At 47.5% G+C, this 17,822-nt stretch overlaps 1 protein-coding gene across 4 annotated transcripts in view; it reads left to right on the top strand.

Annotated features, from left to right (window-relative positions):
* The window catches only part of LOC132834414 (fibronectin type III and SPRY domain-containing protein 2), a 30,717-nt gene that overhangs the window by 711 nt on the left and 12,184 nt on the right, over window positions 1-17,822 (top strand). Inside the window, exons 1-5 of one of the 4 annotated variants that reach the window (XM_060853330.1) lie at window positions 739-826; window positions 4,790-5,420; window positions 13,125-13,220; window positions 16,356-16,589; window positions 16,797-16,819. In XM_060853330.1, coding sequence (XP_060709313.1) covers window positions 4,827-5,420; window positions 13,125-13,220; window positions 16,356-16,589; window positions 16,797-16,819 — 947 coding nt within the window. In that variant the 5' untranslated portion in view covers window positions 739-826; window positions 4,790-4,826. Of the gene's footprint in view, window positions 1-711; window positions 827-1,765; window positions 1,842-3,856; window positions 3,925-4,789; window positions 5,421-13,124; window positions 13,221-16,355; window positions 16,590-16,796; window positions 16,820-17,822 lie in introns of those variants that run through there. The other 3 variants (XM_060853329.1, XM_060853331.1, XM_060853333.1) reach the window with 3 other exon arrangements.

Here is a 17,822-nt window from a genome sequence, read left to right as displayed (position 1 = left end):
ACCACGCCCCCTACCGCTGATCCTGGCCCCGGCCCCTAACCCCGCCCCCTGCCGCTGATCCCGACCCCACCCCCTGCTCCTAACAGCGGCCCTAAGCCCCCGCCCTCTGTCCATAACCCCGCCCTCTGTCCATAACCACGCCCCCTACCGCTGATCCTGGCCCCGGCCCCTAACCACGCCTCCTGCCGCTGATCCCGACCCCACCCCCTGCTCCTAACAGCGACCGCTAAGCCCCACCCTCTCCACTGATCCCGCCCCCTGCCCATAACCCCGCCCTCTGTCCATAACCACGCCCCCTGCCGCTGATCCCGCCCCCTGCCCCTAACCCCGCCCCCTGCCCCTAACCCCGCTCCCTGCCGCTGAAACCGCCCAGGTCCCTAATCCTGCGCCCTGCTGCTAACCCCGCCCCCTGCCGCTGAAACCGCCTCCTGCTCCTAACCACGCCCCCTGCTGCTAACCCCGCCCCCTGCCGCTGAAACCGCCTCCTGCTCCTAACCACGCCCCCTGCTGCTAACCCCGCCCCCTGCTGCTAACCCCGCCCCTGCCCCCTAACCACGCTTCCTGCCCCTAACTCCGCCCCTGCCCCCTAACCCCGCCCCCTGCCCCTAACCCCCGCCCCCTGCCCCTAACCCCGCCCCGTATTCAGTTGTAGATTGTGGGTGGGGTTTAGAGAGCCCCGTCTCCCTTTTCTTCTTATACCACTCTCTGCAGAATTCCGCAAAATGAAGGATGATCTTATGAAAATTTCGGCAAGAATCTGAAATAAACACTGAGGATGCTGGAGAAACTCAGCAGATCTGGCAGCACCTGGACAGACAGAAACAAGGTAACCATGAGATTCCCTACAGTGTGGAAACAGGCCCTTCGGCCCAACAACTCCACACTTCTTCAATTCTGAAATAGACTGTGCAGGACATTTCCGGAAATGTTGACCCTCCTGCTCCTCAGACGCTGCCTGACCTGCTGTGCTTTTCCAGCAACACTCTAATCTAGACTCTAATCTCCAGGCTATCGCCCTGTGCAGAACAGGCTCGACCGGCTGAATGGTCATCTCTTGTTCCCACCTGACTGTACTTTGCCAATAGGTACAAGTGGTTTCCCAGACTCCGGGGTTCTTTTCTCTCGATACTATTCTCCAATGTTCATCTGGAAGAGAGGGTCACCAGGTCACGTTGACCTTAGAAAGTTTACGGCACAGAAAGAGCCCAGTCAGCCCATCCTGCCTGCGAAGGCTCAGGAGTGAGGATGGATGGAGAGGAGAAAGTGAGGTCTGCAGATGCTGGAGATCAGAGCTGAAAATGTGTTGCTGGAAAAGCGCAGCAGGTCAGGCAGTATCGAAGGGACAGGAGAATCGACATTTCGGGCATAAGCCCTTCTTCAGGAAAATGTTCTGAGCCAACTCTCCGATGCTGGCTGACCTGGAATTCGGTGGATCTGGGTTAGTGGCGCTGGAAGAGCACAGCAGTTCAGGAAAGGCTTTTGCTCGAAACTGTTCCTTGGATGCTGCCTGAACTGCTGTGCTTTTCCAGCACCACTAATCCAGAATCTGGTTTCCAGCTTCTGCAGTCAGTGTTTTTACCTGGAATTCGGTGGAGTTTTGACAAGGAATGATTTCCTGACTTTCCTCAATCCTCCCATTGTATCGGGCATTAAATGCTGCCTTGTTATGTCCATAACTTTGACTTCAACTGCTTCCCTCTTGCGTCTCTTTGGGTGTTTGCAATCTCGGCTCAGCCTCGAACTTTGCTGAACGTCAGTGTCACTAACAGCTGCTAAAAATACCCCAGCCCCAGCCCCAGCCCCAGGGAGACACTGAGGGAGGAAATAAACCTCCTGGCCAGGTAAGAATGCTGAACAACGTGGTTTTGAGTGAATCAGAGAAGATTTGAATCACTGAGGGACAGGTTGTGAAGCCCAGTCCCGACCAGCGGAACCCTAACGTAAACATGTCCCGCAATATGTAAGGATCTCACTTCCCATTTATTTTTAGACCTTGCAGATCACTGCGTACTCCCAGAATTTCTTTCCTTATCCGGTACGCTCGGTGTTCCAGAAGGTTCTTACTGCTCGTTGTGTTTCTCTGTAAGTCTCAGCAATAATTCAAGTGGAGGAGCTCAGGGTCTGGCACTAAATATGGCACTGGGTACAGCCAGGCTCACAATGTGGCACTGGGTACAGTCAGGCTCACAATGTGGCACTGGGTACAGCCAGGCTCACAATGTGGCACTGGGCACAGCCAGGCTCACAATGTGGCACTGGGCACAGCCAGGCTCACAATGTGGCACTGGGCACAGTCAGGCTCACAATGTGGCACTGGGTACAGTCAGGCTCACAATGTGGCACTGGGCACAGCCAGGCTCACAATGTGGCACTGGGTACAGCCAGGCTCACAATGTGGCAGTGGGTACAGTGTCTGGCTCACAATGTGGCACTGGGTACAGCCAGGCTCACAATGTGACACTGAAAACAGTCAGGCTCACAATGTGGCACTGGGTACAGCCAGGCTCACAATGTGGCAGTGGGTACAGTGTCTGGCTCACAATGTGGCACTGGGCACAGAGCCAGGATCACAATGTGGCAGTGGGTACCGAGCTAGCACCGGCCTGAGATTGTAAAGTCGGTGCAGGCTGGGGGAGGGGAAATTGGTTCGGGAACAATGGTGGCTTTTGAGAGGTCTGTTTCTAAACCGTGGGCCAGAGTGGGGTCTCACCGATTAACTCCCGGAGGTGTTTAGGAACAGCTGCAAGACAATAGAGGGCTGTGTGAGGTGTTCACCCAGAGCGAGGGAAACTACATTAACTAAGATATTGTAATCCCCTGCCTGCCCAGTTCCAACCCGTCACAGAAGCACCGGTAACTACTCCGTCTGGACAACTGACAATCAGCTCTGAGGAAGGGTCGCTGGACCCCAAACCGGAGCCAGGATTTCTCTCCGAGATGCTACGTACCTGCTGAGATTTTCCAGCAACTTCTGTTTTTGTTTCTAAAGTTATGGAATACAATGTGACAAGCTCGAGTCTGTAAAGTGCCTGAGCGGAAAGTGAGGTGGACTCCCCCGAGTGTGCTTCACCTGAACTCTGCAGCAAGCGTTCATCAAACAGCAATCTCAGGCTCATTCCTACAGACAGAGCGGAAAGTGCCCGCCCAGTCTGTGTTTGCTCTGCCCAGCGGAACACAGAGTATTTCTGCTTTCACACATCGCATCGGTGTTATTGGATCAGATTCGATGCTGAAGTTCTCAGCTGGAAGCTCGGAGGAAGAGAATAAGAGAGTGAGAAACCGAGAGGGTGTCAGAATGAAGCAGGGAGAGAGAATAATAGACGGGGTCAGAGGGGGAGAGAGGGAGAGGGAATGGAGGGGAGAGTGAAACAGACCGACTCAAAGGGAGACAGGAGCAACTTGAGACAACAAAATAATAACTAACTGGAGTCAGAAGGTGTCAAATTGTTACTTAAAAGCATAATTTTAAAGCCCACTTGAGCAGGGGCAGAGTGAGTCGGCTGGAGGTGGAAATGTTGCGGTTTGGCTGTGAGCGGTTCCTGAAATGGGAGTAGTCTTTACAAACACGAGGCATGAAGGACCGCCTCATGAAATTCCTCGGCATCGAGAGATTTGAGACATTCGCCCAAAAGACACCAAGACTCACTCTGTCACTGACACGCGAATTATTACAACTCTTCAGAGACAAGTGAGCAAATAACCGCAGGCGGTGATACAAAAACCTTTCACCGAGACAAGGATCAGCTAACCCCCACCAAAAAATGATATAAAAATAAAAAAAGGGGGCGCCCATCCATTAACACCAGGCAGGCCCGAGACTCCCGCCGACGGAAAACACCAGGACCACCCGGCCCTTGGGCTGTGGTGATGTTAGAGAGTCCGAAACATGGACGAGCGATGTAAAGACTCGGAAAAGGCACTCCCGTGAGTGTTTCCAAATAGCTGACCGTGACAGTGAGAGCCCGCTGCAGCGGTGTCTGAGACAGGCTGACACTAGAGCAGGCAGGAGCTGGACAGGGAGGCAGGGGGCCAAATGGAGAGTAATTGGCAAAATTATATCCTTTTTAAAAAAATCAATGGTCCAAAACACATTTGAACACAAAGCAAACACGCAGAGCCACAGAACTCACATCAAACATTCCAGCCCAGGACAGGCCCTTCGGCCCTCGATGTTGTACCGACCTGTGAAACCAATCTGAAGCCCACCTAACCTGTACTATCCCATTCTCGGCCATATGCCCACCCAATGACCATTTAAATGCCCTTAAAGTGTGTCCCCCAACACACTTCCCTGTACTAATGCTCACTGACACACTCACTCACCGACACACTCCAATACCCACAGTCACTGACACACTCACTCACTGACACACTCACTCACTGACACTCCAATACCCACACTCCCTCACTGACACACACTCACTCACTGACACACTCCCTCACTGACACACTCACTCACTGACACACTCCAATACCCACACTCACTGACACACTCACTCCCTCACTGACACACTCACTCACTGACACACTCCAATACCCACACTCCCTCACTGACACACTCACTCACTGACACACTCCAATACCCACACTCACTCACTGACACACTCACTCACTGACACACTCACTCACTGACACACTCCAATACCCACACTCACTCACTGACACACTCCTCCCCGGTTATTTTCTGACTTCCAGGTAATTTTCTTCCGTTCTCGGGAGCATCTGTGAACGGGTTTGTTGAGGAGGTGAAGAGGTTGTGAAACTGCTGTCCTGTGTTTGCTTTCTGCAGGATTCGGGGGAAGTGAAGCTGGGACCCGTGGCCGTGAATGAGAATGGCCGGTGTGAGCAGCAGAGAGGCTTCGGGGGAGCGGAGAGTCGGAGAAGGCGCGGGATCCCGGGGAGAGAGGCTGCTGGGGCAGGAGAGACCGGGGAACGGGGACAGTCTCCGCTTCTCCTGCACGGAGCTGCACGCACCGGGGCAGCCGGCCGCTGGGAGAAGCGGGTTGGCCGCCCAAGATGAACAGCCGGTCCCGGTTTCCAGCCTGGGTCTGCCCCGGGAGGCTGGCTCAGGGGACAGCCCGGCGGAGTCCCCCAGTTTCCGCCCCGCCGCAGGGTTCGATCCCTTTCTGCAAGTTGTGGATTCAGATAGCGCCTACAGCCCGTGCAGTGATCCACCCCTCAGCCCCAGCTCAGATCTCCCAGACAGGAATCCACTGGATCGCAGGAATCCCGGGCCATTGACAAGGGACCTATCCAGGGAGTCGGAGGGTGATCCGCAAAACAGGGAGCTTCCCGAGGGCATTATTCCCGATGTGTTTTGCCAATCCTGCGGAATCCCAATTCCCGCTTTTGAAAAACTGTTTGGATCCCACAGGCACCACCGAGTGGCTCCTCTCTCATTGGCTGTGGAAGCTGCGAAGGTAGATCCCAACAACTACAGGCTTAGCAGCACATAGATCCCAAATAATTCCGGGCGATAAAGTGCTGTGGGAGGGGAACTTGTGGATGTGGGGGCTGCTTTGTCCGGGATGGTGTCAGGCTTCTTGAGTTTTGTTGGAGCTTGCTGCAGTATAACATAGAACTTAGAACATAGCGCAGTACAGGCCCTTCGGCCCTCAATGTTGAGCCCACCTACCCTATAGCATTCCGTTATCGTTCATACGTTTATTCAATGACCATTTAAATGCCCTTAAAGTTAGCATTCCTGAAGAAGGGCTTATGCCCAAAATGTCGATTCTCCTGCTCCTCAGATGCTGCCCTGGCCTGCTGTGTTTTTCCAGCACCACATTTCCAGCTCTGGTCTCCAGCATCTGCAGTCCTCACTTTCTCCTCCTTAATGTGGGCGAGTCTACTCCTGTTGCAGGCAGGGCATTCCACACCCCTACTACTCTCTGAGTAAAGAACCTGCCTCTGACAACTGTCCTATATCTATCAACTCTCAGTTTAAAGCTATGCCCCCTCGTGCTAGCCACCTCTGAGGATATAGACTCTCAGTGTCCACCCGATCTCATCCTCTTTATGTCTCTACTAAGAACCTCTCAACCTTCATCTCTCTAATGAAAACAGTCTCAGTTCCCTCCACCTTTCCTTATAAGACCTTCCCTCCATCCCAGGCAACATTCTGGTAAATCTCCTCTGCACTCTTTCCAAAGTTTCCACAACCTTCCTATAATGCAGCGACTAGAACTGTACACAATACTCCAAGTGCAGCCGTACCAGAGATTTGTGCAGCTGCAGCATGACCTCATGGCTCTGAAACTCAATCCCTCTACCAATAAAAGCTAACACACCAAACTCCTTCTTAACAACCCTATCCACTCGGGTGGGAACTTTCAGGGATCTATGCACCTGGACAGCGAGATCTCTCTGCTCATTCACACTACCAAGAACCTTACCATTAGCCCAGGATTATGTATTCCTGATACTCCTTCCAAAGTGAGCCAACTCACACTTTTCCACATTAAACTCCATTTGCCCCCTCTCAGCCCAGCTCTGCAGCTTATCCATGTCCCTCTGTAACCTGCAACATCCTTCCGCACTGTCCACAATTCCACCAACTTTAGTGTCATCTGCAAATTTATTAACACATCCTTCTAAGCCCTCATCCAGGTTATTTATAAAAATGACAAACAGCAGCGGCCCCAAACCAGATCCTGGTGGTAAACCACTAGTAACTGAACTCCAAGATGAACATTTACCATCAACCACCACCCTCTTTTTTTTTACAATTAGCCGATTTCTGATCCAAACTGCTAAATCATCCTCGATCCCATATCTCCATATTTTCTGCAATAGCCTACCACGGGGAACATTATCAAACACTTTACTGAAATCCAGATACGTCACATCCACTACTTTACCCTCATCCACCTGTTTGGTCATCTTCTCAAATAACTCAATAGGGTTTGTGAGGAATGACCTATCCTTTACAAAACCATGTTGACTATCCTGTAATCAACTTATTCCTTTCTAGATTATTATAAAACATATCTCTTATAATCCTTTCCAACACTTTACCCACAACCGAAGTGAGACTCACTGGTCTATAATTACCAGGGTTGTCTCTACTCCCCCCTTTGAACAAGGGAACAACATTTGCTGTCCTCCAGTCTTCTGGCACTACTCCTGTAGACAATGACGACATAAAAGTCAAAGGCAAGGGCTCTGCAATTTCCTCCCTAGTTACCCAGGGAATCCTAGAATATATCCCATCTGGCCCAGGGACTTACCTATTTTCACACTGTCCAGAATTGCTAACACCTCCTCCTTATGAATCTCAATGTTGTCTAGTCTAATAGCCTGGATATTAGTATTCTCCTTGACAACATTGTCTTTTTCTTATGTGAAAACTGACAAAAATCTTCATTTAGCACCGCTCTTATCTCCTCGGACTCCATGCACAATTTCCCACTGTTGTGGTTCTGTTCGCCGAGCTGGGAATTTTTGTTGCAAACATTTCGTTCCCTTTCTAGGTGACATCCTCAGTGCTTGGGAGCCTCCTGTGAAGTGCTTCTGTGCTGATTCCTCCGGCATTTATAGTGGTTTGAATCTGCCGCTTCCGGTTGTCGGTTGCTGTCCGCTGCAGTGGCTGGTATATGGGGTCTAGGTCGATGTGTCTGTTGATAGAATATGTGGATGAGTGCCATGCCTCTAGGAATTCCCTGGCTGTTCTCTGTTTGCCGTATAATGGTGGTGTTGTCCCAATCGAATTCATGTTGTTTGTCATCTGAGTGTATGGCTACTAAGGATAGCTGGTCGTGTCGTTTCGTGGCTAGTTGGTGTTCATGGATGTGGGTTGTTAGCTGTCTTCCTGTTTGTCCTATGTAGTGTTTTGTGCAGTCCTTGCATGGGATTTTGTACACTACGTTGGTTTTGCTCATGCAGGGTATCGGGTCCTTTGTCCTGGTGAGTTGTTGTCTGAGAGTGGCTGTAGATTTGTGTGCTGTTATGAGTCCTAGTGGTCGCAGCAGTCTGGCTGTCAGTTCGGAAATGTTCCAGATGTATGGGAGTGTGGCCAGTCCTTTGGGTTGCAGCATGTCCTCATTCCATTGTCTTTCCCTTAGGCATCTGGTGATGAAATTGCGCAGGTATCCGTTTTTGGTGAACACCTTGTATAGGTGTTCTTCTTCCTCTTTTTGTAGTTCAGGTGTGCTGCAGTGTGTTGTGGCCCTTTTGAATAATGTCCTGATGCAACTTCGTTTATGTGTGTTGGGGTGGTTGCTTTCATAGTTCAGGACTTGGTCTGTGTGTGTGGCTTTCCTGTGTACCCTTGTGGTGAATTCTCCATTCGGTGTTCTCTGTACCATCACATCTAGGAATGGGAGCTGGTTGTCCTTTTCTTCCTCTCTCGTGAATCGGATTCCTGTGAGTGTGGCGTTGATGATCCGGTGTGTGTTCTCTATTTCTGTGTTTTTAATGATTACAAAGGTGTCGTCCACATATCTGACCCAGAGTTTGGGTTGTATTTGCATTAAAACTATTTTTTCTAACATTTGCATTACTCCTTCTGCTATGAGTCCGGAGATCGGTGAGCCCATGGGTGTTCCGTTGATTTGTTCATATATCTGGTTGTTGAATGTGAAGTGTGTTGTGAGGCACAGGTCCAGTAGTTTAAGTATGCCGTCTTTGTTAATAGGTTCAACGTCCTGTTGTCTGTTATGTATATCCAGCAGGTTGGATATTGTTTCTCTGGCTAGGGTTTTGTCAATAGAAGTGAACATAGAACATAGAACATAGAAAGATACAGCGCAGTACAGGCCCTTCGGCCCTCGATGTTGCACCGACCGAATCCTACCTAACCTACACTAGCCCAATAACTTCCAAATGCCTATCCAATGCCTGCTTAAATGACCATAAAGAAGGAGAGTTCACCACTGCTACTGGCAGGGCATTCCATGAACTCACAACCCGCTGTGTAAAGAATCTACCCCTAACATCTGTCCTATACCTACCACCCCTTAATTTAAAGCTGTGTCCCCTAGTAACACCTGACTCCATTAGCGGTAAAAGGTTCTCAGTGTCGACCCTATCTAAACCCCTAATCATCTTATACACCTCTATCAAATCTCCCCTAAACCTTCTCTTCTCCAATGAGAACAGCCCCAAGTGCCTCAGCCTTTCCTCATAAGATTTTCCTACCATTCCAGGCAACATCCTGGTAAACCTCCTCTGCACTCGTTCCAATGCCTCCACATCCTTCCTATAGTATGGCGACCAAAACTGCACACAATACTCCAGATGAGGCCGCACCAGAGTCTTATACAGTTGCAACATGACCTCAGGACTCCGGAACTCAATTCCTCTGCCAATAAAGCCCAGTACACCATATGCCTTCCTCACAGCACTATTTACCTGGGTGGCAACTTTCAGAGATCTGTGTACATGGATACCAAGATCCCTCTGCTCGTCCACACTACCAAGTAGCCTACCATTAGCCCAGTAATCCATTTTCTTGTTACTCCTACCAAAGTGAATGACTTCACACTTAGCTACATTGAATTCCATTTGCCACATTTCTGCCCAACTCTGCAACTTATCTATATCCCGCTGTAACCTACCACTTCCTTCCTCACTATCCACAACTCCACCGACTTTTGTGTCATCCGCAAACTTGCTTACCCAGCTTTCAAGCCCTTCCTCTAGATCATTTATAAAGATAACAAAAAGCAATGGTCCCAAAACAGATCCTTGTGGTACACCGCTAGTAACTGCACTCCAAGATGAACATAGTCCATCAACTACTACCCTCTGAACAGTGCTGTTACATCGAATGAGACCATGGTTTCTTCCTTGTCTATGTGTATATTTCTGATGATGTCCAAGAATTCCTGTGTTGACTGTATGGAGTGTCTGGATCCGCTGATCAGGTGTTTCAGTTTCTGCTGTAGCTCTTTAGCCAGTTTGTGTGATGGTGTTCCTGGTAGTGATACTATGGGTCTGAGTGGGATGTCTGGTTTGTGTACTTTAGGTAGTCCATAGAATCTGGGGGGGTTGTTGCTTTCCGGTTTCATTCTTTGTAGGTCAGGCCTGGTTATCTGTCCGTTTTTTTGTAGCTTCCTCAGTGTGTTGTTTATCCTGTTGGTGAGCTGTGGAGTGGGGTCAGACTCCCTCTTTTGGTAGGTTTCGGTATGTGCAAGTAATTGTTCTGCCGTTTGAGTGTACTCTGATTTGTCCAGGATGACCGTCATTGTCTGCTGGTAGTATGATTATGGTCTTATCGTTTCTTAATGATTTTAGTGCTTCTTTCTCCTTAGTGTTGAGATTGTGTGTTTGTCTTTTCCTTGTTATCAGAGGTGCGATACTTTGTCTCACTGTTTGTTGTGTCTCTTCTGTCAGTCCATTGTTCCTGAGTGTGCATTCTAGTGCTGCTAGGAAGTCTGCTGTCTTGGCGTCCCTGTGGTTGTAGTTAAGTCCCTTGGCCAGTATTGTTCTTTCCGTGTCTGTGAGCTGTCTGTGGGAGAGGTTTCTAACCTAGGTGTGTGTTGTGGTGTCCTCTCTGTTGTGTGTTAGTTTGGCCATTTTTTCTTTTAGTGCCGTTTTTTTGCGGTGTGTGGTCCTGTTCTGTCCTATGGTGATGGCCTGTTCTATGGTCCGGGTCCATTCCTGATTGGTGGTTTTTGAAATTAACGATTTTTGGCGCGCAATTTCTTGTCTGTATTTGTGAGGTCTGTTGTGAGCGTCTGTGATCATTACCTGGATCATCCTGAGTCCGTTCTGTCTGGCTGTGTCCCTGGCTTGTGGATTGTTGACTGGTGGTCTGTATCTGACACATGGTGGAAGGATTCGATTCTTCCGGCAATCATGCAGGAATCGGAATTGTTCATATGTGGCACTTAGGCGGTTAGCACAGGATTCCCATTTCCTGGCTTGTCTTAACGTCTCTCGCCCGTAGATGTTCAAAGTTTGTGAGAAGATTTGTAGCTCGGGTGCTCGTTGTTGTGGTTCTGTTCGCTGAGCTGGGAGTTTTTGTTGCAAACGTTTCGTTCCCTTTCTAGGTGACATCCTCAGTGCTTGGGAGCCTCCTGTGAAGTGCTTCTGTGCTGATTCCTCTGGCATTTATAGTGGTTTAAATCTGCAGATTTATACTGATTCAAACCAGTATAAATGCCGGAGGAATCAGCACAGAAGCGCTTCACAGGAGGCTCCCAAGCACTGAGGATGTCACCTAGACAGGGAACGAAACGTTTGCGACAAAAACTCCCAGCTTGGAGAACAGAACCACAACAACAAGCACCCGAGCTACAAATCTTCTCACAAACTTTGAACAATTTCCCACTACTGTCCTTATAGTCATTCTTTTATTCCTGACATAGCTATAGAAAGCTTTAGGGTTTTTTTTATCCTACCTGCCAAAAACTACTCATGTCCCCTCCTGGTCCTTCTTAGCTCTCTCTTTAGATTCTTCCTGGCTAACTCGTAACTCTCAAGCCCCTAACAGAATCTCATCTTTTCATAAGCCTCTTTCTTCTTCTTGACAAGAGACTCAACATCTTTAGTAAACCACTGTTCCATGCTCGACCACTTCCTCCCTGCCTGACAGATACTTACTTATGAAGGACCCACAGTAGCTGTTCTATGAACAAGCCCCACATTTCAGCTATGGCCATCCCCTGCAGTTTCCTTCCCCATCCTATGCATCCTAAATTTTGCCTAATCACATCATATTTACCTTTCTCCCAGCTATAGCTCGTGCCCTGTGGTGTATACCTATCCCTTTCCATCGCTAAAGTAAATGTAACCAAATTGTAGTCACTTTCACCAAAGTGCTCACCTACCTCCAAATCTAACACCTGGTCTAATTCATTACCCAGTACCAAATCCAATGTGGCCTCTTCCCTTGTTGGCCTGTCTACATACTGTGTCAGGAAACCCTCCTGCACACATTGGACAAAAACTGACTAATCATAACTACCTGAACTATGATTTGGAGATGCCGGTGTTGGACTGGGGTGTACAAAGTTAAAAATCACACAACACCAGGTTATATTCCAACAGGTTTAATTGAAAGCACATTAGCTTTTGGAGCAACGCTCCTTCATCAGGTGGTAGACTATCACCTGATGAAGGAGCATCACTCTGAAAGCTAGTGCTTCCAATTAAACCTGTTGGACTATAAGCTGGTTTTGTGTGATTTTTAACTTTGTACCTGAAGTATAGTATTCCCGGTCAATATTTGGAAAGTTAAAGTCCCCCATGACAACTACCTGTTACTTTCACTCCTATCCAGAATCATCTTTGCTGTCCTTTCCTCCACATGTCTGGAACTTTTTGGAGGCCTATAGAAAACTCCCAAAAGGGTGACCTCTCCTTTCCTGTTCTAACCTCAGCCCATACTCCTCAATAGATGAGTCCTCATCAAATGTCCTTTCTGCCACAAGACCACACCTCCCCCTCTTTTACCATCTTCCCTGTTCTTACTGAAACATCTAAACCCTGGAACTTGCAACAATCATTCCTGTCCCTACTGTATCCATGTCTCCGAAATGGCCACAACATTGAAGTCCCAGGTGACAACCTATGCTGCAAGTTCACCCACCTTATTTCAGATGTTCCTGACATTAAAGTGGACACACTTCAAACCACCTTCCTGCCTGCCGGTACACTCCTGTGACCTTGAAACCTTATTCATGACCTCACTACTCTGAACTTCCTGTACACTGGAGCTACAATTCAGGTTCCCATCCCCCTGCTGAATGAGTTTAAACCCTCCTGAAGAGCATTCGCAAATGTCGCCCCAATATTCCTAGCTTCTGACCTGATGTTGCAGCCACTGTGTTTATGCAGTGAGTGCCATTGAGTTTCTGGTCTTGGGTAACCTGTAGGAAGTTGTGGTGACTGATTTATCCATTTGCTGGTGAGTAATACGAACAAAATGATCCTTGTCCTACACCTCGGTCAGTACCAAGTCAATCTCTGTTTCCAATTCTGAGCATTGCCCTTGTTTAAGGGATCCCTCATCCTGGATCTATGTTCCTTGATCTGGAACAGGACATGAAACTAAAGCTTCTAGTTCAGGGACAGCTGTGGCCCACAAGGTCCTGTCTTATTTGGGGATTATTATCCAATTCTATGAATGATCATGAACAGTCCTGTGACCAACTGCCTCTTACATCTCATTTTTTCAGGTGGATTGTCAAGACAACATCAGAAAACTGGAGCAGCAACTGGTTCAGATGGAGACATTTGTCAGTCACATGGAAGAAATCTTTGTCACTGTCGAAGTGAGTATTTCACATTAAACATCTCTCAGCATTCAGCTTCTGATGAAGGCATCATTGAGTCATCAAGTCACCTCCAGTTTAATCTTGATGGTGTGAAAAGGTTGACGTCCTCCCTTTAATACACTTAGCTCAGTGTGAGGTGGCCCTGATTTTCAATGGGGTCAGAAGTCACATGACACCAGGTTTTAGTCCAACAGGTTTATTTGAAATGAGCTGCACACTGGCACCTGCAGCTCAGTGGTGGTAATAGAAAGAGAGAGAGAGAGAGACTCCATCTGCCCTCAGAGAGATGGGGAAGATCTCGTGGGACGTTCTTCCTGGTGACCTTGTCTAATCAACAAGAATAAACTTGTCAGTGTTTCCTTGAGTTTAAAAGTGAGGGGAAATGCCTCAGTGCCCAGGGATCTGGGTTCGATTCCAGCCTTGGGCGACTGTCTGTGTGGAGTTTGCACATTCTCCCTGTGTCTACGTGGGTTTCCTCCGGGTACTCCGGTTTCCTCCCACAGTCCAAAGATGTACAGGTCAGGGTGGATTGGCCATGCTAAATTGCCCACAGTGTTAGCTGCATTAGTCACTGGGTGGGTCACTCTTCGGAGGGTCGGTGTGGACTTGTTGAGCCAAAGGGCCTGTTTCTACTCTGTAGGGAATCTAATCTAATCTAATCTGATTAAAGTCTTCAAAATAATAAAATGATAGACAATGAAAACTAAATGCTGAGCTGTGGGAATCCACAACAATCTCAAAATCGACAAGAACTGGAAGGTTTGAGTTATGAGGAGAGGCTGGATAGGCTGGGACATTTTCCCTTGGAGCACAGGAGGTTGAGTGCTGACCTTATAGAGGTTTATAAAATCATGAGGAGCATGGATAAGGTGACTAGCCAAGATCTTTCCTTCAAGCAGGAAGTTCAAAACTAGTGAGCATATTTTTGAAGTGAGAGGAGAAAGAGTTAAAAGGGACTTGAGGGGCAACGTTTTCACACAGAGGGTAGCTCTGTGGACTGAACTGCCAGAGGAAATACTGGATACAAATACAGTTACAATGTTTAAAAGATATTTGGACAGGTATGTGAATAGGAAAGGTTTAGAGGGATATTGGCCAAACACATAGAAATGGGACTGGTTTAGTTTGGGAAACCTGGTTGTCATGGATGAGTTTTTCATAGAATTTCTACAGTGTGGAAGCAGGCCATTTGGCCCATTGAGTCCAAACCAATTCTCCAAGGAGCATCCCACCCCCATTACGCTATCCCACTAAGATAACCCTGCATTTCCCATGGCTAGTCCACCTAGCCTGCACATCCCTGGATATGATGCACTATTTAGCTTGGCTAATTCACCGAACCTACACATCTCTTGACTGTGGAAGGAAACCAGAGCTCGCAATGGAAACCGAGGGAGAATGTGCAAACTGAACACAGACAGTTGCCTGGGGGTGGAATTGAATCTGGATCCTTGGTGCTGTGAGGCAGCAGTGCTAACCACCATGCTGCCCCTTGGCCCAAAGCGTTTGTTTCCATGTTGTAAAACTTTATGGCACTATAACAATTCCACAATAAGATCAGAAGATGTTTTCACAAACACAAAGATGTGTAACTCTCTTCCTCAAGTAGCTGTGTTTGCTGAGATATAATTGAAGTGTTCAAATTGAAGATGGCTAGACATTTATTCAGTGGAAACAGAAAGGAGTTGGAGCAGGAGGAATAAGCCATTTAATCCCTGGCACTAGCTCCACCAATGACTGATATCATAGTGAATTTTGACATCAGCTCTGTTCTAGTTTATCCCCATCTCCTGAAAGGTTACTGGCCTCAGTCTTACATTGACTCAGCGACAGCTTTTACATCTGTCTGGGGAGCAGAATTCCAAAACTTCACCACCATCTCAACAAAAACATTCCTCTGAGTCTCAATCCTAAATGGACAAATCCTTCTAGTAAGATCATGATTCCCAGTTCTAGACTGTCCCCTCAAAGAGATCATCTGCTCAGCATTCACCCCCACCAAAACAAAGTACTGCAATACTGGAAAGCTGTAATTTAAAAAACCCCACAATATATTGTAAACATTCAGCAGATCAGACAGCACTTGTGGAGAGAGATCACATTAATATTTCAAGTCAATGACCATTTATCGTCACCTAGTTAAAAATTGTACACATTTTATTGTTATTTAACTTCTCCTCTCATTGCAGGAATCGATGTAAAAAGATAAATGGAGCTACGACTCCGATCAGCAATGAAAACTCTGAATGACTTTCTTCTGTTCCTGTGGTCCAGTGCTCTCTGTGCTGTCCTTTTTGTTCATTCAGAGATGTGGGCATCACTGGCTGGGCCAGTATTTATGACTCACCTCTAATTGCCCAGAGGGCAGTTAAGATTCAAACACATTGTTGTGGGTCTGGAGTCACATGTAAACTAGATTGGATAAGGACAGCAGATTTCTTTCCCCAAAAGAGATTAGACCGCTTCAGGAAGTAGACCAGCAAAGGTTCAAGGTCCTGTGTGAAAGGCTAGACTCTTACTGGTAATTCCAGTATTTCCACAAAAAGTGCCTGTCCTCCAATAGCTGAGCAATGTATGATTCATCAGAGGTAAGATGAAAAGGGAATGGTCAGCAACTGATCGGACAGAAGCAACATCAGAGCCAAGTCCAATCCCTCTCTAACTGTAATTCCCACGGGAATGACTGGACCTGGGATTCCTGATTGTTTCTTTCCATTTCTAGCTCTGAGTTTGAGCTCTTATGGTGCAATGGGTAGAGTCCCTGCCTCTGAACCAGAGGCTCCAGTTTCATGTCCTCCTCCAGGATGGTTAAGGAAGGTATGTTCCCAATGCAGTAGAACTGGCTTGGTCATCAACTTCTACATCCTGAAACCGACACAAAAGCAGCAGGTAGGAATGGGAGGGACACCTGGTCAGCCACATAACACAAAAAAACTCTCCCATCATTGCCCATAACTCCAACTGGAACATATCAAAGCACTCATTGCCAGAATAACTCAGACTCCTACCAGCAGGGTCTGATTACCTAGCACAGCAGAGCTCCCTCATACAGAGAGCACAGTTAATCTGGCTGATGATTTTCACAGACACTCAAACACCACATTTTAACACCAAATTATTTTGGACCAACAGGAGAATATTGGGAAACAGCAACATTACTTGGAGTTGCAGTATGACGACTTGATGCAGTTTCTGGTGCAACGCTATGAAGACAGGTGCCAGGAGCTAGAAGAGGAGAAGAAACTGAAACTTGAGAAATTATACGGGGAGCTGGTGAGCTGTGGGCAGAACATTGACCTGTACAAAGAACTGATTGAATCCACTGAGGAACTTTTCAAGACTGAAGACAAGCAAACCTTTCTGAAGGTGAACACATAGACAATTTCGGACATTTCTGTCAGGATGTTAATGCTGGGTTATCGTAGCAGAGGTCTCAAAGCCATGTTGGGGATTGGGAGAATTGAATCAAAGCACTGGTAGTTCTGCGTTGAAAGATAATTCAACTACTTTTATTTTTGTTAAGCATCAGACATTTTCGAAGAATACTGAATCTTCTTTTTTCTCCAACAACAGGATGGACAAACAGCACTGGCCAGGTAACTCTGGCATGGCTCACTGCATTTGTAGTAATACTGCCTGCTCACTGCATCTGTGAGATCCTTTTCTTAATTATTCGATTAACTGATAAAGGGTTGGTGTAAAACTTTTGTCCTGGATTGTATTTCCCCATAAGTGGGATCTCTGCTGCTAGATCCTGCACTGGAACATGTTGATTGTTTGATAGTTACATTGTCCCCGATGCCTGTTTATGTCATTTCTAATTTTGTGCTGATTGAGTGATGTTATTGGGGTGGGAGCACATTTGAGTGAGAACAATGATCCCACTTCTTCCAGCCCAATTCTAGTGAATGTAAACCCAATGATAACCATCACTGTGAGTAGTCTCACTCAGAGAGGTGATGTGGTGGCTGGTGAGAGAACTGGGAATTGCATTGGGATATTGGATGCTGCATGGATGTTGGAATGAAATACTGTGGGTTTGGATGGACTCCATTTAGGAAAATAATAGTGCATGATGGTGATATTTTTGTCACTGATAAGACTGAATCACATGCTCCTTCAGTTGTATTTCTCATTGAATAAACAGCCGTCAGGATGGGCCAGTGCCACGTGAGTATTATTTTACATTTAATACCCATTGGAAATGCTCAGCGTTAATGCTGGACAAAAATAAAAGTAGAAAGCTTTGATTCATCAACACCTCAATTTGATGAGATTAAATCAAGGATTAGAGCAACAATCTAATCAACATAGCTCTCACTTGGAACAAGTTTCTAACATACAGCTTCCATTATGAACTGAGATGGGAACAATGAATGTGTCACCCACCCCCACCCCCACCCCCACCCCCACCCCCACCCCCATCCCCACCCCCACCTCCACCCATTATAGTTACGTGGGGAGGGTATGGTGGCAGTAAGAACTGTGCCTGACTCAGCCTATTTCAGTCAGGATGGCAGTAAAGGCATCATGGATTGGCTCAGTGGTCAAGGCACACTCCTGGCTGCTGGGTGGCTCTGGTCCAGGACTGGGATCCCA

Source organism: Hemiscyllium ocellatum, chromosome 39 (assembly GCF_020745735.1).
Source record: "Hemiscyllium ocellatum isolate sHemOce1 chromosome 39, sHemOce1.pat.X.cur, whole genome shotgun sequence".
Taxonomy (NCBI): domain Eukaryota; kingdom Metazoa; phylum Chordata; class Chondrichthyes; order Orectolobiformes; family Hemiscylliidae; genus Hemiscyllium; species Hemiscyllium ocellatum.
This window is presented reverse-complemented; position numbering and strand designations above follow the sequence as displayed.